The following is a 25,528-nucleotide window of genomic DNA, read 5'->3' as shown; positions in this document are numbered from 1 at the left end:
CTGTAGAAATTGTTCAAATACAACTAGCTTCCTATGGTAATTAAATACAAGTCATTAGCCAATTTTGCTCTGTTGTCAGCCAAGTTATTACATGTATTTGCTGTGGAAGAAGAAGCATGTAGTCAAAAGCTGCAGCTCCCAGACCGTGGATGTCTCTTACCTTGGGTGTGCTGGGCAAGGCTGGGTTATTATGCTGGGCTGGACAGCTATGGCTAGAGTTTGACCTGTTGGGAGAGGCAGCCCGTGACGACGGCCGCGACCTACGACCTCTATACCGGAAGCTGGCCATCACCTGAGTGGTGCCTTCTGGGAGGATGAACTTTTCGCGCAGCTCCATGTTTGTCCTGCCTTTGGCTGGGGGGTAAAATATTACAACATACAGTAAGACATATGCATGGTTGTTGGTGTATGACTGATTATAAGTAAGGTGAACCTAATTCATTTCAGTGGGGTGAGTAAATGGATGATGAGTACCTGCTTTTGGAAAAAGCAGACCATTTGAAATGAATACAGATTGTTGTTTACATTATTTGTGATCGGACTATTGTGCAAATAAAAGCGTATGAATGAAGGACATGCAGTTTCACATCACTTAGCCACACTGGCAAACTCACTGAAAACAAACAGTCCCAATAGTAGGTGCTGTGAAAAGGACGCTCCTTTAACCGATAGAGATTCATATGAACAGAGTGCTTAATCTACAGTACAACAGACTCACTCTGCACATACAAATCAATAAACGCGCCCGTCACCCCAACCTCCCAAAACAAAACAAAACCAAATAAAGTCGGAAGTTTACATACATTGGAGTCATTAAAACTCGTTTTTCAACCACTCCACACATTTCTTGTTAACAAACTATAGTTTTGGCAAGTCGGTTAGGACATCTACTTTGTGCATGACACAAGTAATTTTTCCAACAATTGTTTACAGACAGATTATTTCACTTATAATTCACTGTATCACAATTCCAGTGGGTCAGAAGTTTACATACACTAAGTTGACTGTGCCTTTAAACAGCTTGTGGCGAGAGAGAGCGAAGAGAGAGAGCGAGAGAGAGAGCCAGAGAGCGCGAGCGAGAGAGAGAGACCATATTAGAGACACATATTTCCCTCAGATTACAGCGATCCACAAAGAATTTGAAAACAAACCCAATTTTGATAAACTCCCTTATCTACTGGGTGAAAAACCACAGTGTGCCATCACAGCTGCAAGATTTGTGACCTGTTGCCACAAGAAAAGGGCAACCAGTGAAGAACAAACACCATTGTAAATACAACCCATATTTATGTTTATTTATTTTCCCATTTGTACTTTAACTATTTGCACATTGCTACAACACTGTATATATACATAATATGACATTTGAAATGTCTTTATTCTTTTGAAACTTCTGAGTGTAATGTTTACTGTTAATATTTATTGTTTATTTCACTTTTGTTTACCATCTACTTCACTTGCTTTGGCAATGTTAACACACGTTTCCCATGCCAATAAAGCCCTTAAATTGAAATTGAATTGAATTGAGAGAGAGCGAAGAGAGCGAGAGAGAGCGAAGATAGAGAGAGCTACCCGAAACGTTTGACCCAAGTTAAACAATTTAAAGGCAACGCTACCAAATACTAATTGAGTGTATGTAAACTTCTGATCCACTGGGAATGTGATGAAATAAATAATTCTCTCTACTAGTATTCTGACATTTCACATTCTTAAAATAAAGTGGTGATCCTAACTGACCTAAGACAGGGAATTTTTACTAGGATAAAATGTCAGGAATTGTGAAAAAACTGAGTTTAAATGTAATTGGCTAAGGTGTATGTAAACTTCCGACTTCAACTGTAAATTAGCTGACTTTTTTTAAATCTCTACCAGAGTAGAAGAATATATGGTCACCCCAAACAATTGATGATGAATTCCAGTGGCTTAGAATATCAGCCATATAACTATAAGTAACTATTTCCCCCCAGCATAGCCTTTAGGTGAAAACAGTAAATTGCTGGGAAACCCAGTGATTGTCAGCGGCACTGCAAAAAGAAAAGGTGCACAAAGCCACTGGCTGCTTCATAGATAGATAGATAGAATAGATAGAATAGATAGATAGATAGATAGATAGATAGATAGATAGATAGATAGATAGAGAGATAGAGAGATAGAGAGAGCGAGAGAGCAAAGAGCGAGAGAGCGAAGAGCGAGAGAGAGCGGAGAGAGAGAGAGAGAGAGCAAGAGAGCGCGAAGAGAGAGAGAGAGAGCGAGAAGAGAGAGAGAGAGAGCGAGAGAGCACGAAGAGAGAGAGAGAAGAGAGAGAGAGAGAGCGAAGAGAGAGAGAGCGAAGAGCGAGAGAGAGCGAGAGAGAGTGCGAAGAGAGAGAGAGCGAGAGAGCGCGGAGAGAGAGAGCGAGAGAGCGCAAGAGAGAGCGAGAGCGTGAAAAGAGAGAGAGAGCACAAGAGAGCGCGAAGAGAGAGCGAGCGAGAGAGATTGAGCGAGCGAGAGCGAGAGAGAGCGAGAAAGCGCGAGCGAGAGAGAGAGAGAGAGTGCGAAGAGAGAGAGAGAGAGAGCGCGAGAGAGAGCGAAGAGAGAGCGAGAGAGCAGAGAGAGAGAGCGTGAAAAGAGAGAGTGAGAGCGTGAAAAGAGAGAGAGAGCGCAAGAGAGAGCGAAGAGAGCGAGAGAAAGTGAGAGAGAGCGAAGAGAGAGAGCACGAAGCGAGAGAGAGAGCGCAGAGAGAGAGAGAGCGCGAAGAGAGAGAGAGAGCGCGAAGAGAGAGAGAGAGCGCGAAGAGAGAGAGAGAGCGCGAAGAGAGCGCGAAGAGAGAGCGAGAGCGCGAAGAGAGAGAGCGAAGAGAGAGAGAGCGCGAAGAGAGAGAGAGAGCGAGAGAGCACGAAGCAAGAGAGCACGAAGAGAGAGAGAGAGCGCGGAGAGAGAGAGCGCGAAGAGAGAGAGAGAGCGTGAAGAGAGAGAGAGAGCGAGAGAGAGCGAAGAGAGAGAGAGCGAGAGAGAGAGCGAAAGAGAGCGAGAGAGAGAGAGCGAGAGAGAGAGAGCTAAGAGAGCGAGAGAGAGCAAAGAGCGAGAGAGAGCGAAGAGCGAGAGAGAGCGAAGAGAGAGAGAGAGTGAAGAGAGAGAGAGAGCGAAGAGAGAGAGAGCGAGAGAGAGCGAGAGAGCGAGAGAGAGAGCGAAGAGAGAGAGAGCGAAGAGAGAGAGAGAGAGAGAGAGAGAGAGAGCGAGAGAGCAGAGAGAGCGAAGAGAGAGAGAGAGCGAAGAGAGAGAGAGAGCGAAAGAGCGAAGAGAGAGAGAGCGAAGAGAGCGAAGAGAGAGCGAAGAGAGAGCGAGAGAGAGAGAGCGAAGAGAGAGCGAGAGAGAGCGAAGAGAGAGAGAGAGAGAGAGAGAGCGAAGAGAGAGCGAAGAGAGAGAGAGAGAGAGAGAGAGCGAGAGAGAGAGAGAGCGAGAGAGAGCGAGAGAGAGAGAGAGAGCGAAGAGAGAGAGCGAAGAGAGAGAGAGCAGAGAGAGAGAGAGCGAAGAGAGAGAGAGCGAAGAGAGAGAGAGAGAGAGAGAGAGCGAGAGAGAGAGCGAAGAGAGAGAGAGAGCAGAGAGAGCGAGAGAGAGCGAGAGAGAGAGAGAGCGAAGAGAGAGAGAGCGAAGAGAGAGAGAGAGAGCGAAGAGAGAGAGAGCGAAGAGAGAGCGAAGAGAGAGAGAGAGCGAAGAGAGAGAGAGCGAAGAGAGAGCGAAGAGAGAGAGAGCGAAGAGAGAGAGAGAGCGAAGAGAGAGAGAGAGAGAAGCGAGAGAGAGAGAGCGAGAGAGAGAGAGAGCGAAGAGAGAGAGAGAGCGAAGAGAGAGAGAAGAGAGAGAGCAGAGAGAGAGAGAGCGAAGAGAGAGCGAAGAGAGAGAGAGCGAAGAGAGAGAGAGAGAGAGAGCGAGAGAGAGAGAGAGAGAGCGAAGAGAGAGAGAGAGAGCGAGAGAGAGAGAGAGCGAGAGAGAGCGAAGAGAGAGAGAGAGAGCGAAGAGAGAGCGAAGAGAGAGAGAGCGAAGAGAGAGAAGCGACGGAGAGAGAGCGAAGAGAGAGAGAGAGCGAGAGATAGCGAGACAGAGAGAGAGCGAGAGAAAGTGAGAGAGAGCGAGAGAGCGCGAAGAGAGAGAGAGCGAGAGAGCGCGAAGAGAGAGAGAGAGACGGAGAGAGAGCGAAGAGAGAGAGAGAGAGTGAGAGCGAGAGATAGCGAGACAGAGAGAGAGCGAGAGAAAGTGAGAGAGAGCGAGAGAGCGCGAAGAGAGAGAGAGCGAGAGAGAGCGAGAGAGCGCGAAGAGAGAGAGAGAGCGAGAGAGAGTGGAGAGAGAGAGAGAAGAGAGAGTGAGCGCGAAGAGCGAGAGAGAGCGCGAGCGCGAAGAGAGAGCGCAGAGAGAGCGAGAAGAGCGAGAGAGAGCGCGACAGAGATAGCGAGAGAGCGAAAGCGAGAGAGAGTGAGAGAGAGCGAGAGCAAGAGAGCGCGAAGAGAGAGAGAGCGAGAGAGCGAGAGCGCGAAGAGAGAGAGAGAGCGAGAGAGCGAGAGAGAGCGAGACAGAGAGAGAGATAGCACGAGAGAGAGCGAGAGAGAGCGAGAGAGCGAGCTGGTGATAGCCTGGAGGTCAGTAAGTGAAGAGTGATTCAGAAGCAGATGATGTGACTCAGAGAAAATGACGGCATGCATGAAGACCCACAGACTGCTGGACAACAGGAGAGTGTGAGTGGAGTTGCTTTATGGGAATGCCATTCACAATGAGCACTCCAACACACCCATTTTGTACATACACCCACACACTAACACCTGCACACACAGTGATGCAGACACACATACCACTTGGGGGTTCATGGAGCAAGGTGAGAAAGTGTGAGATTTGTTGCCAACCTATAGGAGACTGAGTAATTGAAGAGTTTGATTCCGAGCGCAACATTTTACTCCCGTGGTGATGAACTGGAGAGGAAGGCGTAGGAAGGCATTTTTTAGCAGGAAAATTGAAATACACAAACAGAGGAACTTACAGTTACAGTTTAGTCATTTAGCAGACGCTCTTATCCAGAGCGACTTCCAATTAGTGAGTGCATACATTTTTCATACTGGCCCCTGTGGGAACTTGACAGGCAGAGTACAACAAGCTTTCAAAACCAGCCATCCAGAAAGCATGGCAGTAGGATCTGATATTGTAAGAAATACAGTAGCAACATACACCCAGACACACACTTAGACGTATACTCTACATGCCACATTCAGCCTTATCCATCCAAAACACATAATTTAATCAGAGCGAAAACCATTACACAACATAACATAAAATCACATGGTAATAAATACTGAATGAGCTGTAGCACCGCTATCTAAAAATAGACGATTAAAACATAAGTGACACACGAGTGAAACCGAATCCAGAGATCTGCCTTTCTTAAAATGAATTACATTTTATAACATTTCCCCTCCAGTGTCCTGTCTGGTGCCTTACCTCGACACGGGTCGTTCTTTACAAGGAACTCATCCAGAGCCATCCAGCCTCCACCAACGCGCACCATCACAGTGCTCCGCAGGATCCGCACCAGACGCAGCTGCTGGGAGTCTCCAAACTGCAGAGGGAGTAGGGAGGACAGAGAGGAAGATGAGGCCGGGAGTCACTGAGCACTACTCTGCATCAACAACACTGGACAAGACTTGAAGCTGTGCAACACCAGAAACCAGCAGATGCTACAATTTGGAGATTGTTAGGAGGAAGTTTCTCCTTCTATGAGTTGGTGCCTGATTGCCTGATTACATTGCATGTTCTGACTTGTAGAGTACAACGACTAGTTATACATATGAAATATGACTTAACTAAAATGGATTTCACTTAATCACTAGATGAGAGGAGATGGTTTTGTTGTCTGGTTTCTTTCTTTTGTTGCTCAGCTAAGCCCATTGATTGAGACACAAAGCAACAACATCAAGGTTTCATTCTCATAGACACAAATGAAGGGTCAATCCAACTGGTTTAACCTTCTCAGAATGTATTAGTGCATTCATCATTGTCAACAACGTGGGATTGGTGTGACTTGTGAAATTGGGATACATTGATTTGTAATTGAGGTGAAATGGGTAAAACTTTACTTGATACCCCCTGTCAACAGGCTTATCGTAGCCTACATACATCTGTCATAATCATGATATAACAACTGGTATTTTGACTGGTTAGGGCATGTGTTGTCAATATCAATGTTATGACAATGTTATGTATCACTTATGATTAAGTTTTCAAGTAAACTTAATAATTAGTAAGTTAATAATTTGTCACAAAGGGTTGCAATATTTTCATTCATCTCTATATAATCTAATAATGGAATGTTTACTTATTTTCTCATCTAATAATTTTTTTTGCTATTAGAGGCTGTATAATATAAAGAGCATTAGACTGAAGAGAGGATACTCAACCACTAGGGTGCACTGTAGTGCTGTGGTCTATCCTTACCTTCTTTTGGGATATTTTTGTTATTTTCGACTTTACTATGGGATGTTTGCATGTATCTTGCAAAGCTTTCAAACAAGCCTGATATGGAGGGTGAACAAACAGCCAAGCGTCATAAGATGAGGATTTGCAGGAGAAGTCAGCCAGTTGGATATGGCCATGGGGTTAGCAGATTTGACAATACAACAATCATGGCCTCATGCCTTCCATCAAACATTGTCACATCATAGCACAAACAGACAAAACGGACAAAATCTCCTGCAAACCAACAACGTGAACAGTTGCACTTTCTATCACTACAGTACAAACCACCATATTCATAGAGGATGCATTGACATTGATGGAGGAACCAATGCAGCTAAGCGCCAATGAGGAACATGGGGGATGGCATCTTATCATCTCTCTAGTCAACCACGGTGTAACAATCAAACATGACCACACATTGATGAGCCTCCAGTTAGGTGCCTATTGTAACAATCTCATTTAAATTTAAACTTTGCACTACGTGATTCCCATAATGATTGAATGCCACTGGTGAATTTTGTGATCAAGTACAGTAAAAGTGATGAATTGAATTGGAGAATGATCTGGAGAATATAAAGAGTCACAACAAATGGCTTAAGAATGCCCATTTACCAGAATACAGCTTTCCAAAACCGCAACGTGTAGGTGGGGGGTTAGATTTAGACTGTCCCTGTTTGCTATTATCTCATCGTCATGTAAGCAGTGAACCAGACCAAACTGTCAAAAGAATTGTTTCAGTTGATTTTGAGTAATAAATTAATACAAACTGGTGCAGAACACACAAAATCTTACAAATACATACTGTATATGTTTCCCCCTATATACCCCTATTAATTCTCCACAACAAACACCCCCAACACCGTTTTAAATCCATCAAGATTCAGAAAGTGAATGGCCCTTACATTTTATATGAGTTATGTATCCTGTATTGCAACATGCATTTCTTTGCACATTAGAACTAAATAAAATTAAATCAAGCAAGATAATACCCTAACAATGGAAAGGTGTTTGCCCATCTTTAAAAGGAAAGCAGTTAATGTTTGTTGAACAAAAAAAGCTGTTACACAAAGTCATGTCAGCCATTATTGAGACAAATCATTCCCAGGAAATAAAAGAGAAGCAACAGACAAGCACACATTAAAAGCATTCTAAATCCCAAACTGCCCAACGGTTAAATTAAAGCACATGAAGGGGTACAAATGTAGAAAACCTATTCTTTCTTATTGGAAACTCAAAAGCAACTACAAATAAGAGGGAATAATTTAATCAGCATTGCACTTCAAAGCATTATAACACTTGACTGCCTTACATGTTGGTTTTTAGTTTTAGAAATGATCACAAGCTCAATGTTATTTCCTACCTATCTAAACAAGAGCATTACTGCCACTATGTTTATCAGCACAATCAACCAGTGCAGGTTATATATACAAAGGTGCATTTTATGACACCGTGGCCACAGTCCTTCCTAGCAGGCTACTACGTCAATGATCCTCCACCTGCACCAGTTATAGGCACCAGCAGCTTTCCCACGCCAGCCAGCCACACTCAATCCAATATCCCAACTACTTATGCCGGTGGAACTACCCACATAGCTATTATTATTATTATTATTATCATAGACTAATAAACAAATTAAAAGTGAGCCTCTTCATGATCAGGTGAATGAAAATGTCTGAAAGCATTATTGCTGTCTAGTGTATCTACTTCTGAGTTCCATTGTGATTATGTCTTGGAAGACTCTTAGCTAAATGTTAATGTTAATTGGAAAAGAAACAGGGTGAACAAAAAAGAGAGGAGGGGTTGATTAGGCACCACATCATAGATAACAACAAAGAGCGGCCTGAGCCTGTCATATGTACCTGGTTTCCAAGGTAGAACTGGTCGTAGAAGGGACAATGAAAAAAAGTTACAAATTAGTTTTTCATAAAGCACAAGTTTCACTGAACACTTGAGGTAAAGTATAGGGTATAGACAAAATCCTCTTACCCTGTATTTGTTGGCACCAATTTGCTCAACTTGGAATCGTTTAGGACACTTGCATTTTGCCACTTGGCGTGTAACCTACAAAATAAAAAAAACGACATTATTTAGACATCATTTATATTGAGGGAAGGTAATACATTAGTTCCAATGATTTACGGCAGGGATCATCAACTAGATTCAGCCGTGGACCGATTTTTTCTTGAGTGGATGGTCGGGAGGCCGGAACATAATTGCAAATAATTTGTAGATTGCAAATTGACCGCAAGAAGCCCAAAAATATATAATATTTGACTAAAACATAATCATTTCAAACCTTGCTTTCATTTGTATACAACCACGTGTCTCTCTATTATGTGTTGGAATACTTGGGAACACATTTCCAAAATAAAAATCACATGGAGCTGATTTCCTGGTGTTTTTACAGTCTTTTATGTCTTAAAATGAAACAATGTTTTTGCTCAGAAAATGTTGGGGGCCAAATAAAACCACCTGCGGGCCAAATTCAGCCCGCGGGCCGCCAGTTGGGGGAACCCTGATTTACGGTCTGAGTTATATGTCAACACATATAGTACCTCATCTTCAATTTTGTCTGCATCTGTGAGGGGTTTGTATGCCTCTTTGTTGGGGTGAAGGGCAGCCACAAACTCATAGTAGTCGATGTAGCCGTCACCATCCCGGTCAAATATGTCTGCCACCGCACTCATCTCCAGCCGACTGGTAGGGAATTCTGGAATGTAAAATAAAAAACGGAAAATAATTCTCTCATTTCTGGGAAACTTGACAATAACGCATTTTCACACTAGCGTACTGAACTGAATCGTACTGTGCTGGCTCAGATATTTTCTTTTCGCATTGTTCTTTCCAGCATTGTTACAACATCTATGGTGAATGTGTTACCAGGCCAGCCCAGTGCAGCTCAGTTTTGCTCTATAATGTGAAGAGGTTATAGGTCAGGGGTGTGAGGGTATAGGTCAGGGCGGCAGGTAGCCTAGTGGTTAAGAGCGTTGGGCCAGTAACTGAAAGGTTGCTGGTTTGAATCCCCGAGCTGACTAGGTGAAAATTCTGTTGATGTGCCCTTGAGCAAGGCACTTAACCCTAATTGCTCTTGTAAGTCGCTCTGGATAAAATGTAATTTTGCCCTGGGGGCTACATTCGGTCTTCAACAAGGTCCGGAGGGCCGCACTGAAACTGTGTTATATTTCAGCATTTGCCAAAAATGTTCCTCTATCCATCGTTTTTCAATGCTCCCTGACTGTCTAGCTTTCATTTCGGTGATTATTAGAGAGCTGGGCACAGTCAAGAAACTGTATGTATCATCTCTACACAGTTTCAATTTGGTTTGAGTCATGTTAAAGTATAATGAGTTTGCCCCCCCCAATATTATTTTCTAATTTGTTATTATAATAATTTATTTAAAAAATATATAATTTACTCAAACCACCTGCAAGCCGGATTGGATCCTCTCACAATACTTACTGGAGGAGAGGATGCCTTCAATGAACTCCTGTCTGGTGACCTTTCCATCCTGGTCCTTGTCAATGCGTCTGAAAAAGTCCATGACACGTGACTTCTTATGGTTCATCCATCGCATGTAGCGCTTCCGCCACACATCAAAGTCAAAGTTGGCAAATTCCTTCAGCTGAAATAAAATAAATCACAATACATTGTACACCATGATATACATTGTATTGAACATAGTGATAGTCTCTCTCTCTATGGACATTCACAGGCTAGCTAGCACAATACATTGGTGATGGCTTGCAAGATCATTTTGAATATGGAATCTAGTTAATTTCTGAATGTCTCCATAAAGCACATAAAGTAATTAACATTTAGCTAACATAGGGTTAAATTATCAAATGTACCTCCTCAAGTCTGTCCATGGCATCATTGAGTTTCCTCCTCCTGTCCAGGGCCAGTAGCCACACCTGCTGCCACTTGCTGACCAACAGGTTGACCCTGGGGTTCTTGGTCTCTATGGGAGGCTGTGACGCTGACGGGTACATGGCTTGTGTGGGAGAACGCTTTCCTGTAGGTGAAAAACAACCTCCTGTTTAGTGATACCGCTTTTCCATTGTATAACTTTTGTTCCATACCAAAAAAAACATAGGAATGATATCATTTCGGGGACACAGAGTGAGGTAAGCTATGAGGATGTTGTGTCATGGTGCAGGCAGTGCATCAGAGCAGGGCCAGATGGCTGAGGTCAGGGCGTTTAGGGGAGCCCTGGTATGGGTACATACTTCCACCTCTTCCTTTCTCCAGGACAGGGATTTGGGACTGGATGGCAGGCTCGCTACCACCCGCAGCCTTTCTTTTGTGTGTCTTGGTGATCGTGTCAACATCTGGTTGCTTCCTGGTCATTTCCTCCATGAATGTCTGCAGGGCCACACAGAAACAACACGTTTTCAGTTTGTACTGTATACTGTATTTACTTCAAAGGCAGTGTACTGCATGCACAGTACACATACAGTAACTCATGTTACTAGAAAGAGTGAGCTACTCTATCTAGAATAGTATCTTCTAATAACATTTCTAGTACTACTAGACTGGCAGTGATCAACCAAGCACCAAGTAATACACCAAACTCTACCTTTACATCATATAGTAAAGGAGGATAACACTGTCAAGCTCCTGGTCACTCTGTACCTGGTGTTCAGCGATGAGGGCTTTGACCTCGTCTATCTCCTGAGGCAGGACCTCCTTGTCCTTGTCGTTGAGTGTTGCCTCAGCCCACTGCAGCCAGCCCAGCAGACCCTCCAGCAGCTCCTGAGTGGCCAGCAGATCACTGAGGGCCATGGCCAGGCGCTGCTGGTGCTGCCGTGCCCACGCTTGGACCTGATATGTAGAAACCATTTAATACATCTGGTCATTTAGCAGACGCTTTTATCCACAAAAAAAACACAATTGAAAGTGATACATATTCAGTAACGTGGTCCATGCGGATTCAAACCCACAACTCTGGTGTTAGCAACACCATGCTCAAACCCACTGAGACATTTGAACAACCCAGTGAGTCATTTGAACCCCCAACAACAAGATTTACATTCATGGCCTTCCACTTAAACTATGATTAGTTACAGCCAAGTGAGAAAGTACTCTATCTGTATGACTGAGAAACGTGATGAAACATCCTGGCAAGCATTGAGGTCATGCAAGTGATATTTAAGGAGTTGGCAGACTGCTTTGCCATGATATAGGCCTATGCTCTCTCACCCTCCATTATGACGCACAGCAAACATGCATGTAAGTGTTCACTGACCTCCTCGAAGCGGGCTTTAATGATGGTGTTCCAGTGTTTGATGGTGGTGATAGAATCTGGATGGCAGATGGTCAAGATGGCCTCCCCCATACTGGTGGCTTTGTTCAGGCCTACTCTCTTCTCCTCCTGCTTCTTCATAAACTCCTGAAAGAGAACCATTGGTTTCCATTAGCAATCGACAATGTTTGCGTCAAAATAGAAATACAAAATAAACCTAGCAGCCAGTATCTCTGTTTCTCTGTTCCTCTGTCAATACCTGATCAAGTGGAGATGAAGAAAGTAATGTTATGTGAAGTCAGGGGAAACTATTTTAGATTCAGTGAGATCATGCTTGAGGAAAACTCAATATTGTGAAGTAGTTGGAATGGAATAGCAAACCACCATCTAAAATCCATGTATGGCATTTCTACTTTTACTGGCAAGCATGATAGACGTGTAAAGACTGTCAAAGTGAAGTGTGTTTTAAATGTCGATACTACATTATGAGAGTACCTCATCAGAAAAGAATGATAGTCGAGTGGAGAAACATACCCACATTCTCTGCAAATAGCTGCCTTAACGGCCATATGTTTGAGCAAGGTACTATTTTGCTCAGAATTAAAATAGTTAATGCAAGCCTCATCCCTAAAGCTTATACAAGCCTTTAAATAGCCCAGAACAACTATTCATCTATGGCCTGATATTGCATTTCGCATTTGGTCAGCTTTTATCTTAAAGCTTTATTCTATATTTTGGATATTGCTGGATTTTTCTTTAGGGACCATTCTGCCCCGCCTGGAAGATAGTCTGTAGGGAAACACTGTGTTGTTCTATAGGATGACGATGTTCCAGGTTAAATGTCACTTGCCTTGTGCTGCTCGATAAGAGCCCTGAGGGCCTCCTCGTCGTCGGGCAGGGTGCCATGGAAACGGAGGCTCTGCTCGGCCTCGGCCAGCCACTCCAGCAGGATATGGACCGTAGAGTGGAACTCCTCAGCCTGCAGCGAGGGGACAGGGGACAGTTCATCAACACACAGGTCTCCAAAAAGCATTCCTCTAAGCACTCAGCCAGGTCCTAATGATGGCGTTCCGGGATAGTGTTTTTTGCAGACACACTGCACTACTCAGAAGATTGCTATGATCATATGAATGATGTTCCTGAGACATTTAACAGATTTGTTAAAATCTTTAATTTTTTTTAACCCATCCAACACCCCCCAAGGCTTTGTTAAATCTGATCATCTGTGAAACTGCATAAAAAGATGACCTGGAACACCACTAATGTAATTTTAATAGGTGATATAGAGAGGTTTGGCATAGTGAGAGTCCTACCTGACACAACGCCTGTTCCAGCCGGGTCTGTTTAGATACTGAGCGGGCGCACACAGTCTCCCAGCGAGCGCTCAGCTCCTGCATCTGAGCTTTAACCCAGGATGAGTCTTCATGGCTGCTCTCAATCAGGTCCTTAGCCGAACGCTTCAGGGCCGCAACGCTCCCCGTCCTCTTCCCCAGCTCCTTCTGGAACACCTGGAAGATAGGGCAGAGAGAGAACTAATTAGACACTACACACAGACGCAGTGTAAACAAAACACACACACACACACACACACACACACACTCACAGATCATGTTTCCCAATAACCACAAACTCCATCTATCCATTACTGAATATACAGCACTTTGCAGTACCACATCACAAGTAATTATTGCTAGAATATCCCTAGTGCCAATATAAATTAGACCAAGTTATACAAACAGTCATCTAGCCCCATTTCCCTCAGGGCTAAACTGTAGTCCAAAACATACGAACCAAAATCAACACTGATTGTGAAAAATAGGGATTAATACAGTTCGACAGGGCTGAAACCTATCCAGCTAATACACTAATATTGTGCTAAAAGCACTTCCAATTTGAACAGTGTTGGGTAGGTTACTTTTTAAATATAATCTGTTACAGTTACTAGTTGCCTGTCCTAAATTGTAATCAGTAACGTAACTTTTGGATTACCCAAACTCAGTAACGTAATCTGATTACTTTCAGTTACATTTGGATGACTTTCCCCTTAAAATGCATTAGAAGAAGACTAAAAGGATCCATCAAACACATTTGGTGTGTCATCATAGTGGTCTCTGACTTGTGATCAGACTCGCTCAGGTGGAACAAACTTAAACATGCGCCTTTTTTCAATTCTGAATTGAATGTGATGGAGAAAACAGAAATGTGTCATGTATTTTTTTTGCAAACATCCAAGAAGTAATCATCTAGTTTTTCAAAAGTTTCTGTAATCTGATTACATGTAATCAGTTACTCCCCAACCCTACTTCTGCACCCCAATGAAGTCATCTGGATGAATCTGAAGGCCATATATGGAGGGTGACTAAACCAAGCTCTTGACTGTTGATCTACTTCAGTGCAGTGACTCAGATATCCTGCCAGGCCACGCACCCTTTATTTCTCTGTGCCTCAGCAATCTCGTGTCTCCGCCAATTCAGAACAGCGTTTTGTCACTTAACACAATTTCCATTTCCGACAAACAGCTATGGGGGGAAAATAAATTACCGCTCTTGGGGCCATAATCGTATTTCATATATTTAGCCTGTGAGCCACAGGAAGGAGAATAAAGTACGCTGAACAATATACACAGTATAGCTTCTAAATCTTGACTTCATTCAACTCCTATTACATGGGACACAAATAGGATATGTTTGAGCTTTAGAATCAAGTTAAATACATTTGCTTAGGCCCAGAGTTTGGGCAGATATACGCTGTAAGTAGGCACCTACTGCCATTGTGCCCTTGAACAAGGCACTTAACCCCCAAACTGCTCCAAGGGTACTGCTCTGTGGCTGTACAATAAAGATCTATTCTACGAATGTTTCTTTTTTTACCTTGTGACTGTCAATGAGATTGAGGACGAGGTCTATATCGCCATGTACCGGCTGGTCCTCTGCCAGCTGAGGTTCCACTCTGTACAGCCAGTCAATCAGGGCCTGCAGGGCATCAGTAAACTGACCAGAGAACAGCAGCGCCTCCTCAAGCTTGTTTTGCCTGAGAGGAAATACAAATATTTATTAATGAACATACGTAATGACCCCTGACAGCAGAATCTATCATTGTTTTCTATTATACAGTTGAAGTCGGAAGTTTACATACACCTTAGCCAAATACATTTAAACTCAGTTTTTCACAATTCCTGACATTTAATTATAGTAAATATTCCCTGTCTTAGGTCAGTTAGGATTACCCCTTTATTTTAAGAATGTGAAATGTCAGAATAATAGTAGAGAGAATTATTTATTTCAGCTTTTATTTCTTTCATCACATTCCCAGTGTGTCAGAAGTTTACATAAACTCAATTAGTATTTGGTAGCATTGCCTTTAAATTGTTTAACTTGGGTCAAACGTTTCGGGTAGCCTTCCACAAGCTTCCCCCAATAAGTTGGGTGAATTTTGGCCCATTCCTCAATTACCTTGACTTTGTTGTCCTTAAGCCATTTTGCCACAACTTTGGAAGTATGCTTTGGGTCATTGTCCATTTGGAAGACCCATTTGCGACCAAGCTTTAACTTCCTGACTGATGTCTTGAGATGTTGCTTCAATATATCCACATAATTTTCCTTCCTCATGATGCCATCTATTTTGTGAAGTGCACCAGTCCCTCCTGCAGCAAAGCACCCCCACAGAATGATGCTGCCGGGATGGTGTTCTTCAGCTTGCAAGCGGCCCCCTTTTCCTCCAAACATAACGATGGTCATTATGGCCAAACAGTTCTATTTTTGTTTCATCAGACCAGAGGACATTTCTCCAAAAAGTAAGATCTTTGTCCCCATGTGCAGTTGCACACCGTAGTCTGGCTTTTTTATGGCAGTTTTGGAGCAGTGGCTTCTTCCTTGCTGAGCGGCTTTTCAGGTTATGTCGATATAGGACTCGTTTTACAGTGAATATGGATACTTTTGTACAGGTTTCCTCCAGCATCTTCACAAGGTCATTTGCTGTTGTTCTGGGATTGATTTGCACTTTCCGCACCCAAGTACGTTCATCTCTAGGAGACAGAACGCGTCTCCTTCCTGAGCGGTATGTCACGAACAGAAGAGGACCCAAGAGCGCAAGTTCAAATTCAGAGTTCTTTATTCAAGGTTACAGGCGGGAAGAGGAGTCCCAGGGGTGTCAGGGGTCTTTCAGGGTCCTCCTGTGGGTACCTGTGCTCCGGGGGTCACCAAATGTCCGGGGGGTGTCCAGTCCAAGTGCTTAGTGTGTGTGTTCCCCAGTGATGGAGCGGCGTATCGGGCTGAGGGTGGTGAAACGTCTGGGCACGCTCATCTGGTGGTCGGAGACCTGGGGAACACACACACACAACAGCAATATGAATGGCAGGCAGAAGTACAGATCAGGGCTGGGCAAATATCGTGGTGAGAGACAGAAGGCAGAAACGAGTTACCGGAGGGGCTGAAGATCGGAGAGTAGTCGAGGTCCAGAAGGCAGGTTGGGATAGACGGGGCAGTAGAACAAGGAGGCAGTCAAGAAAGGATCGGTATCACAAACAGGAGTCAGAGCGCAGACAGGCAGGTTACTGGTCCGGGTTTGAAGACGATCTGACAGGGCTTGGCTGAAAACCAGGGCTTGATATACTGGGAGAGGTAGTGGGGAAATGCAGTTCAGCTGGCAGAGTAATTAGAACAGAGTGAGGCAAGGTGAGGATGGTGAGTGGGAAATGCAGTGCAGCTGGCCAGGTAACAAGAGCAGAGCAGGGCAGGTGGAGCTAGTTAGGCTGAGTAGAGAGAGGGAGGTGAGCAGAGTGGAAGATAATTGAATGCAATTAATGTTGCTACCAGGGAGAGAGAGTGCTCATGACAGGACCCCCCTCCAAGGGGACGGCCCCAGAAGTCCCAAGAACAACATCATGCCGGGAGGGTGGAGGGGAGCAGGCGGCGGGTCAGAACTCCTCCGAGCGGTCCGAGTGAATCTCCTCATCCTCAGAAGGAGCTGGAGGGTCACGGTCGGGAGACAGGACAGGCACTGAGACAGGAGCAGGGCGGGCCGGACGGCTAGGAACCCCTCTTGGGACGGCCCCTACGGATTGCAGGCTGATCAGGATGTAGTCGGTGGAAGTCAGTGATAAGGGTCCGGTCCACTATCCTCCTGGCCGGGATCCAGGTCCTCTCCTCTGGACCATATCCCTCCCAATCAACGAGGTACTGGAGACCCCTACCCCTTCGCCTAGAGCGGAGCAGCCGCCGGACGGTGAAGACAGGACCGCCCTCTACGAGGCGCGGAGGAGGTGGCGCCGGAGCTGCAGGGACCAGGGGACTTTCATGGACCGGCTTGACCTTGGAGACGTGGAAGGTGGGGTGGACCCGCATGGAAGCGGGCAACTGAAGTCGGACCGCCCGTTGGACTGATGACTTTCTGCACAGGAAAAGGACCAATGAAGCGAGGGGCCAGCTTTCGTGATACAACCCGCAGCGGCAGATCCCGGGCAGACAGCCAGACCTTCTGACCAACCCGGTAAGTAGGTGCTGGGGTCCTCCGTCGGTTGGCACCGACGGCGTAGCTGGTTCCAGACTTCAGGAGCACAGTGCGAGCCTGGGCCCAAGTGCGGCGGCAGCGGCGGGCATACGCAAGAGCAGACGGACAGGTGGCATCCGCCTCCTGGCTGGCAAACAGTGGAGGTTGATACCCGTAGACACACTGAAAGGGGGGAGAGCCCGGTGGAGGAACTGGTGAGTGAATTATGGGCATATTCCACCCAGAGCAGGTGTTGAGCCCAGGCCCGGGGATTTTGGGAAGCCACACACCTCAGTGCCTTCTCCAGCTCCTGGTTCATGCGTTCAGTCTGGCCGTTTGACTGCGGGTGGAATCCAGACGATAGGCTGGCGGTGGCCCCAAGGAGATGACAGAACTCCTTCCAAAAGGTTGCTGAGAATTGCGGGCCCCGGTCTGACACTATATCCTGGGGTAGGCCATGGATACGAAACACATGTTCCAGGACCACCTGGGAGGTCTCTTTAGCAGAGGGTAGTTTGGGAAGGGGGCACGAAGTGGGTCATCTTACTAAAGCGGTCAACAATGGTAAGGATGACTGTGTGTCCGTCAGAGGGCGGAAGGCCCGTAACAAAGTCCAGTGAAACGTGGGACCAGGGCCTCTTGGGTATGAGTAGGGGTTGCAGCAACCCAGCAGGAGGCTGGTTGGGAGTCTTGTTTCGGTTACAAGTGGGACAAGCTCGGATGAATTCTCGGACATCCCGTCTCATCCCCCGCCACCAGAACCGCTGGCGGACCAGATGAAGGGTGCGAGTGATGCCGGGATGACAGGCCAGACGGGATTCGTGCCCCCACTGAATCACAGGTGACCTGAGATTTGCTGGAACAAACAGACGGTTGGGGGCGCTGGTGCTTGGACCTGGCTGGTCCCGAAGAGCCTCCATGACCTGCTTCTCGATCTCCCAGGTGAGGGCCGCTACGACCAAGTGGCTGGGAAGAATGGGAGCTGTCATGGCGGTGGTCTCGTCCTTCTGAAACATCCGGGAAAGAGCATCAGGTTTGATGTTGCGAGATCCCGGGCGGTAGGAGAGCGTGAAATTGAAGCGCGTAAAGAACAGAGACCACCGCTGTTGACGGGAGTTCAGCCTCCTGGCTGTTTGGATATACTCCAGGTTCTTGTGGTCTGTCCACACTACGAATGGTTCCTTTGACCCCTCTAACCAGTGCCGCCATTCTTCAAGGGCGAGCTTGACAGCCAACAGCTCGCGGTTCCCAATGTCGTAGTTGCATTCGGCAGGGGTTAGCCGACGGGAGTAGAAGGCACAGGGGTGCATCTTGCCATCCTCAGCTGCTCTTTGAGAAAGCACTGCACCCACTCCCACGTCCGAAGCATCTACCTCCACCACAAACTGCCTTGCTGCATCTGGCATCTGGAGGATGGGAGCAGAAGTGAAACATGTCTTGAGGATATTGAAGGCCTTATCAGCAGCTGATGTCCATTGGTACGGTTGTTTAGTGCTGGTTAGCGCCGTGAGGGGTGCAGCCACTGTGCTATAGTTTCTGATGAATCTCCTATAAAAGTTGGCAAAGCCCAGGAACTGTTGCAACTTCTTCCGAGACTCAGGAACTGGCCAGGAAGTGACAGCCGACACCTTCGTGAGATCCATCTGAATGCTGCCCTCGGTCACCACATACCCCAGGAATGAAACGGTCTTGGCATGGAACTCGCACTTCTCTGCCTTCACGAAAAGAGAGTTCTCCAGCAGGCGGCGCAGGACCAACCGGACGTGGTGCGTGTGTTCTGACAGAGTCTTTGAGAATATTAAAATATCGTCAAGGTACACAAATACGAACGTATTTAGCATGTCCCTGAGGATATCATTCACTAGGGCTTGAAAAACTGCTGGGGCATTGGTGAGGCCGAAGGGCATGACGAGATATTCATAGTGGCCGGTTGGTGTGTTGAACGCTGTCTTCCATTCGTCTCCCTCCCTCATCCGCACCAGATGGTAGGCATTGCGAAGGTCCAGCTTAGTGAATACAGTGGCTCCCTGCAGCAGTTCGAAGGCAGACGAAAGTAAGGGCAGTGGGTAGCGATTCTTAACCGTGATGTCGTTCAGACCCCGGTAATCTATGCATGGACGAAGAGAACCGTCCTTCTTGCCGACAAAGAAGAATCCCGCTCCTGCGGGGGAAGACGACGGTCTAATTATCCCGGAGGCAAGAGAGTCATTAATGTAGTCCTCCATGGCCTTTCTTTCCGGGGCTGACAGTGAATACAGACGACCCTTGGGAGGTGCTGTGCCAGGCAGGAGATCAATCGCGCAGTCATAGGGTCTGTGTGGGGGTAGAGATGTCGCCTTGGATTTGTTGAACACCTCTTTCAGGCTGTGGTAACAGGCCGGAACATTGGATATGTCGGAGGTAGCGCTAGATCCTTCCCGGTGAACGGGCAGGGTGGCCCCCCTTAAACAGGTCTGGTGACAACTCCTTCCCCACTCACGGACTGTTCCTGTCTCCCAGTCGATGTGGGGGTTGTGCTGACGGAGCCACGGGTATCCAAGAATGAGTGGTTGGCCAGGTGAGTGTAGGAGGTGAAACTGGATGGACTCCTGGTGGTTTCCTGACAGCAGGATTGTCACAGGGGCGGAGATATGAGTGACAGTGCCAAGATGATGCCCATCCAGGGCTCGTGCAGGAATGGGTTGTGTCAGTTGATGATGGTTCACGCCCAGTTGCTGTGCAAGCTCAGGGTCCATGATGTTTGCTTCGGCCCGGAATCCACAAGGGCGGCCAATGTATGAGTCTTGTCAGAAAGCTGAAGGCGGAGATGAAGCAGGGTCTTTCGGATGGAGGGAGACTGAAGGCTTGTTGAGCTCACCCGGATCTCCCCTACACCTGGTGAGCTGCGGCTTTTGCCGGACAAGTAGCGACACGGTGATTCTCGCCACCACAGTAGAGGCAAAGGTTGGAGCTTAGACGGCGCCGACGCTCCTCGGGAGTCAGAGAGGCACGGCCAATCTCCATGGGCTCAGGCTGATTGAGTTGGCTATGGGACTTGACAGGCAGGGGCTGGACAGAAGCGGTATCGACCCGAGTACGGATGGCAGGTTGACTGAGACGGCCCTTCTCCCTCCTCCGGGTCTGTATACGGCGGTCAATGCGAACGGCAAGGTCAATGGCGGCATCAAGCGTTGAGGGCGGGTCATGGGAAACAAGCTCGTCCTTGATATAGTCCGCCAGGCTATGGAGGAAGGCTTGCACCAGTGCCTCTGGGTTAAACGAGCTTTGACTGGCCAGGGTGCACGAAAGTCAATGGAGAAGTCTGCCACTGTCCGATTGCCCTGACGGATGGTGAGCAGAGCTTGTGACGCTTCGGCTGTTGGCGAGCCTAGGTCAAAGACCTTTAACATCTCCTCCTCAAAGGCACTGAAGGAGGCACAGGCTGGGGTTTGCCGGTCGAATTCCGCCCGTTCCCCACAACCGAGCTCGACCGGTGAGATGTGTGATGACATACCCCACCTTGGCTCCCTCTGTTGAGAAAGTCCTGGGCTGTAGTGCAAACTGGATTCGGCAGCTGCTCAAGAATGGTCTTACTTGCTTCTGGTTGCCATCAAAACGTTCCGGGTTCCCAATCCTTGGTTCAGGAGCGTGGGGATCTGGTGGCAGCACTGCCGGGCCTGCAGCATTGGGACCTCCAGCGGAGGGATGAAGGAGTATCGGTGGTACAGGAACAAAAGGACCAGGGGGGTGCAGGTGGAGTAGCCGGGCTTGAGAGTAGTTGCAGGGCTTGGGCTAGCTGTTGTTGCTGCAGTTGGAACTGTTGTTGCTGCTGGTTGAATAGCTGGAGAAGGGAAGCGATGTCGCCAGCCATCCGATTTATGTCTCCCTCAGAGCGTTCCAGTCGCTGTAGGGCAGTCCTCTCTGGCTCTTCCTCCATCGTGGTCAGGGGAGTGCGCTGGGTCCATGATGGTCAGATCGTTCTGTCACGAACAGAAGAGGACCCAAGAGCGCAAGTTCAAATTCAGAGTTCTTTATTCAAGGTTACAGGCGGGAAGAGGAGTCCCAGGGGTGTCAGGGGTCTTTCAGGGTCCTCCTGTGGGTACCTGTGCTCCGGGGGTCACCAAATGTCCGGGGTGTCCAGTCCAAGTGCTTAGTGTGTGTGTTCCCCAGTGATGGAGCGCGTATCGGGCTGAGGGTGGTGAAACGTCTGGGCACGCTCATCTGGTGGTCGGAGACCTGGGGGAACACACACACAACAGCAATATGAATGGCAGGCAGAAGTACAGATCAGGGCTGGGCAAATATCGTGGTGAGAGACAGAAGGCAGAAACGAGTTACCGGAGGGGCTGAAGATCGGAGAGTAGTCGAGGTCCAGAAGGCAGGTTGGGATAGACGGGCAGTAGAACAAGGAGGCAGTCAAGAAAGGATCGGTATCACAAACAGGAGTCAGAGCGCAGACAGGCAGGTTACTGGTCCGGGTTTGAAGACGATCTGACAGGGCTTGGCTGAAAACCAGGGCTTGATATACTGGGAGAGGTAGTGGGGAAATGCAGTTCAGCTGGCAGAGTAATTAGAACAGAGTGAGGCAAGGTGAGGATGGTGAGTGGGAAATGCAGTGCAGCTGGCCAGGTAACAAGAGCAGAGCAGGGCAGGTGGAGCTAGTTAGGCTGAGTAGAGAGAGGGAGGTGAGCAGAGTGGAAGATAATTGAATGCAATTAATGTTGCTACCAGGGAGAGAGAGTGCTCATGACACGGTATGACGGTTGCATGGTCCCATGGTGTTTATACTTGTATACTATTGTTTGTACATATGAACTTGGTACCTTCAGGCGTTTGGAAATTGCTCCCAAGGATGAACCAGACTTGTAGAGGTCTACAATTTTTTTTCTGAGGTCTTGGCTGATTTCTTTTGATTTTCCCATGATGTCAAGCAAAGTGGCACTGAGTTTGAAGGTAGGCCTTGAAATACATCCACAGGTACACCTCCAATTGACTCAAATTATGTCAATTAGCCTATCAGAAGCTTCTAAAGCCATGACATCATTTTCTGGAATTTTCCAAGCTGTTTAAATGAACAGTCAACTTAGTGTATGTAAACTTCTGACCCACTGGAATTGTGATACAGTGAATTATAAGTGAAATAATCTGTCTGTAAACAATCGTTGGAAATATTACTTGTGTCATGCACAAAGTAGATGTCCTAACCGACTTGCCAAAACTATAGTTTGTTAACAAGAAATTTGTGGAGTGGTTGAAAAACGAGTTTTAATGACTTCAACCTAAGTGTATGTAAACTTCCGACTTCAACTGTATATGTCATATCATTACGACTTGACAGCAAAAACTCTACTGGGGCATTCTGCATTTTGAGAGGAATTATAGTTGAATCACAGTATATCGAAAGTCTTCACAGAGCCCACAGTTTCAGTATCCATCATCATCATCAAGATTAGATGACAGTAAAATATATAACAATATGCATATTATGTGTCCATTACACAGCAATGTGCAGGTCATGTCCCCTTACCTCTCGACTGACTTGCCACAGACAGTGTCCCACTTGTCCCTAAGTTCACTCAGCATGTCATCCAGCTTCTGGTTGTCGTCCTGCAGTGACGTTTTGTCCTTCAGGGCGCGTCCTGTACGACTGGTGGTGTCATACACTGAGTGCTTGCTCCCCAGCGCCTTCTGGAACTCCTGCGTGAACCAATGGTGGAGAGACATGGTCATTATTTAGGCTAGTTTATCCTATCCAAGTCAGTCTGTGGCTGGTTTTTAGCCTCGTCTCCAGCCGTTCAAGGTTTTTTACGGTGTGTCTGGCAAAGAGAAACTAGTCGATTTTAGACTAGACAGCTGCACAGCCAACAGTGAAATGTCAGAAATGTAACAGTAGCATAAGCAATTTGACCATGGTCTTACTTTCGGTCTTGTTACAAATCGTCAGCAGCACAACTGAGAAACCACAGCTGAGTTATTTCTGGAGCACTACGTATGATTTAGCGGGTAGATTCCTTCACAGAGGATTGTCCCCCTAAACTACAGTCTACATTCTGTCATGGATTGAAATTTGTGAGTGGCATGTGTGACCTATTTGCTTATAAAGGACACTAAGCAGTGGCTGAAACAAAAACAAGGGGTCAAGCGTCTTTCATCCACACGGATTAAAAGTATCCAAAATCAGGGCCATCCCTAATACATTCTGTACATCCAGGGATTATGAAAGGATTAGCAAAAGCGCCTCACACACAACAGCTCAAGGACAACAACTGAATAGCCTAGTCTCTGACACTAAAAGCACTAATGCATACCGTATACTATAATTCAAAACAAAAAAATAAATTTTAAGTGAGAAGTAGGCATTGGTCTGAAGCCGAAAAATAAAGGAAATTCACATGAGCACCACAATGCCTACTCCACCCATGCTCTACCACGGCTTTCCAGCACACAGTTTTGACCTACTACAGTAGCTATGTTGGTCTACTGTATTTCAAACAATGTGTAGGCAGGTTGCTTAGGATTGAAACCTTCTCAAACAGCCTAATTCATACTCTTAGAGGAGGTGCATCCATAATAATGTGATTTGTACCGCATACAAGTTCAAGTATTGGATTCTTCACGCACCCCACTAATCCCATTCCACTACCTTTTCAAGCTTTTTTTTATTATATGAAAGCAAGCTTTGCTTTTATACTCACAAGACAATCATGCTTGATTGGGCAAGCTATTTTGTCATGTAGTAATGTGGTGCTTGCCTGTATTTCCTTAAACCTTTATTTTAGCAATACATCTCATTGAGAAAAAATAAATCATAATATTTTTTTGGTCAGTAGGTGCCCAACATAACAACAGGTGGTGTGTTGGACACAGTCAGTCATATATAGAGGTCTACAGAGCCTGTCTCCATTCCTGATTTCGGTAACCATTAGCTTACCTGTGTAATATTGACATAAGCTCAGAAACACTTGTTTTGCAAACATGGTCCTGTTTTATCAATTGCTGTGCTGATCAATAGGCAGTTCATTACCTCTCTCAAATGAATGTAGCTTAAAGTTTTGTGTATTTGTATAGATTTTTGCAATAAAGACGGTGACGCTATAATAATGCACACTTACAATAGGCCTATATCTAAAAAGAACATACTGCCTAATGATGTATACAATAGGCCTATATCTTAAAATACATACAGCCTAATGATATATATACAGTGGGGGAAAAAAGTATTTAGTCAGCCACCAATTGTGCATGTTCTCCCACTAAAAAAGATGAGAGAGGCCTGTAATTTTCAACATAGGTACACGTCAACTATGACAGACAAAATGAGAAAAAAATTTCCAGAAAATCACATTGTAGGATTTTTAATGAATTTATTTGCAAATTATGGTGGAAAATAAGTATTTGGTCAATAACAAAAGTTTCTCAATACTTTGTTATATACCCTTTGTTGGCAATGACACAGGTCAAACGTTTTCTGTAAGTCTTCACAAGGTTTTCACACACTGTTGCTGGTATTTTGGCCCATTCCTCCATGCAGATCTCCTCTAGAGCAATGATGTTTTGGGGCTGTCGCTGGGCAACACGGACTTTCAACTCCCTCCAAAGATTTTCTATGGGGTTGAGATCTGTAGACTGGCTAGGCCACTCCAGGACCTTGAAATGCTTCTTACGAAGCCACTCCTTCGTTTGTTTGGGATCATTGTCATGCTGAAAGACCCAGCCACGTTTCATCTTCAATGCCCTTGCTGATGGAAGTAGGTTTTCACTCAAAATCTCACGATACATGGCCCCATTCATTCTTTCCTTTACACGGATCAGTCGTCCTGGTCCCTTTGCAGAAAAACAGCCCCAAAGCATGATGTTTCCACCCCCATGCTTCACAGTAGGTATGGTGTTCTTTGGATGCAACTCAGCATTCTTTGTCCTCCAAACACGACGAGTTGAGTTTTTACCAAAAAGTTCTATTTTGGTTTCATCTGACCATATGACATTCTCCCAATCCTCTTCTGGATCATCCAAATGCACTCTAGCAAACTTCAGACGGGCCTGGACATGTACTGGCTTAATCAGGGGGACACGTCTTGCACTGCAGGATTTGAGTCCCTGGCGGCGTAGTGTGTTACTGATGGTAGGCTTTGTTACTTTGGTCCCAGCTCTCTGCAGGTCATTCACTAGGTCCCCCCGTGTGGTTCTGGGATTTTTGCTCACCGTTCTTGTGATCATTTTGACCCCACGGGGTGAGATCTTGCGTGGAGCCCCAGATCGAGGGAGATTATCAGTGGTCTTGTATGTCTTCCATTTCCTAATAATTGCTCCCACAGTTGATTTCTTCAAACCAAGCTGCTTACCTAT

General features: G+C 46.1%; 1 protein-coding gene across 1 annotated transcript in view; it reads right to left on the bottom strand.

The window, feature by feature from the left end:
- dst (dystonin) overlaps positions 1-25,528 on the bottom strand; it is a 193,936-nt gene that overhangs the window by 4,838 nt on the left and 163,570 nt on the right. The window contains 16 exon segments of the mRNA XM_045222968.1: positions 161-354; positions 4,821-4,937; positions 5,461-5,578; positions 7,087-7,191; positions 8,334-8,351; positions 8,461-8,535; positions 9,030-9,184; positions 9,934-10,096; positions 10,323-10,486; positions 10,701-10,836; positions 11,107-11,295; positions 11,720-11,863; positions 12,567-12,695; positions 13,030-13,224; positions 14,587-14,746; positions 22,710-22,879. Coding sequence (XP_045078903.1) covers positions 161-354; positions 4,821-4,937; positions 5,461-5,578; positions 7,087-7,191; positions 8,334-8,351; positions 8,461-8,535; positions 9,030-9,184; positions 9,934-10,096; positions 10,323-10,486; positions 10,701-10,836; positions 11,107-11,295; positions 11,720-11,863; positions 12,567-12,695; positions 13,030-13,224; positions 14,587-14,746; positions 22,710-22,879 — 2,232 coding nt within the window.

The sequence above is a fragment of the Coregonus clupeaformis genome, chromosome 1 (genome assembly GCF_020615455.1).
Source record: "Coregonus clupeaformis isolate EN_2021a chromosome 1, ASM2061545v1, whole genome shotgun sequence".
Lineage (NCBI taxonomy): Eukaryota > Metazoa > Chordata > Actinopteri > Salmoniformes > Salmonidae > Coregonus > Coregonus clupeaformis.
This window is presented reverse-complemented; position numbering and strand designations above follow the sequence as displayed.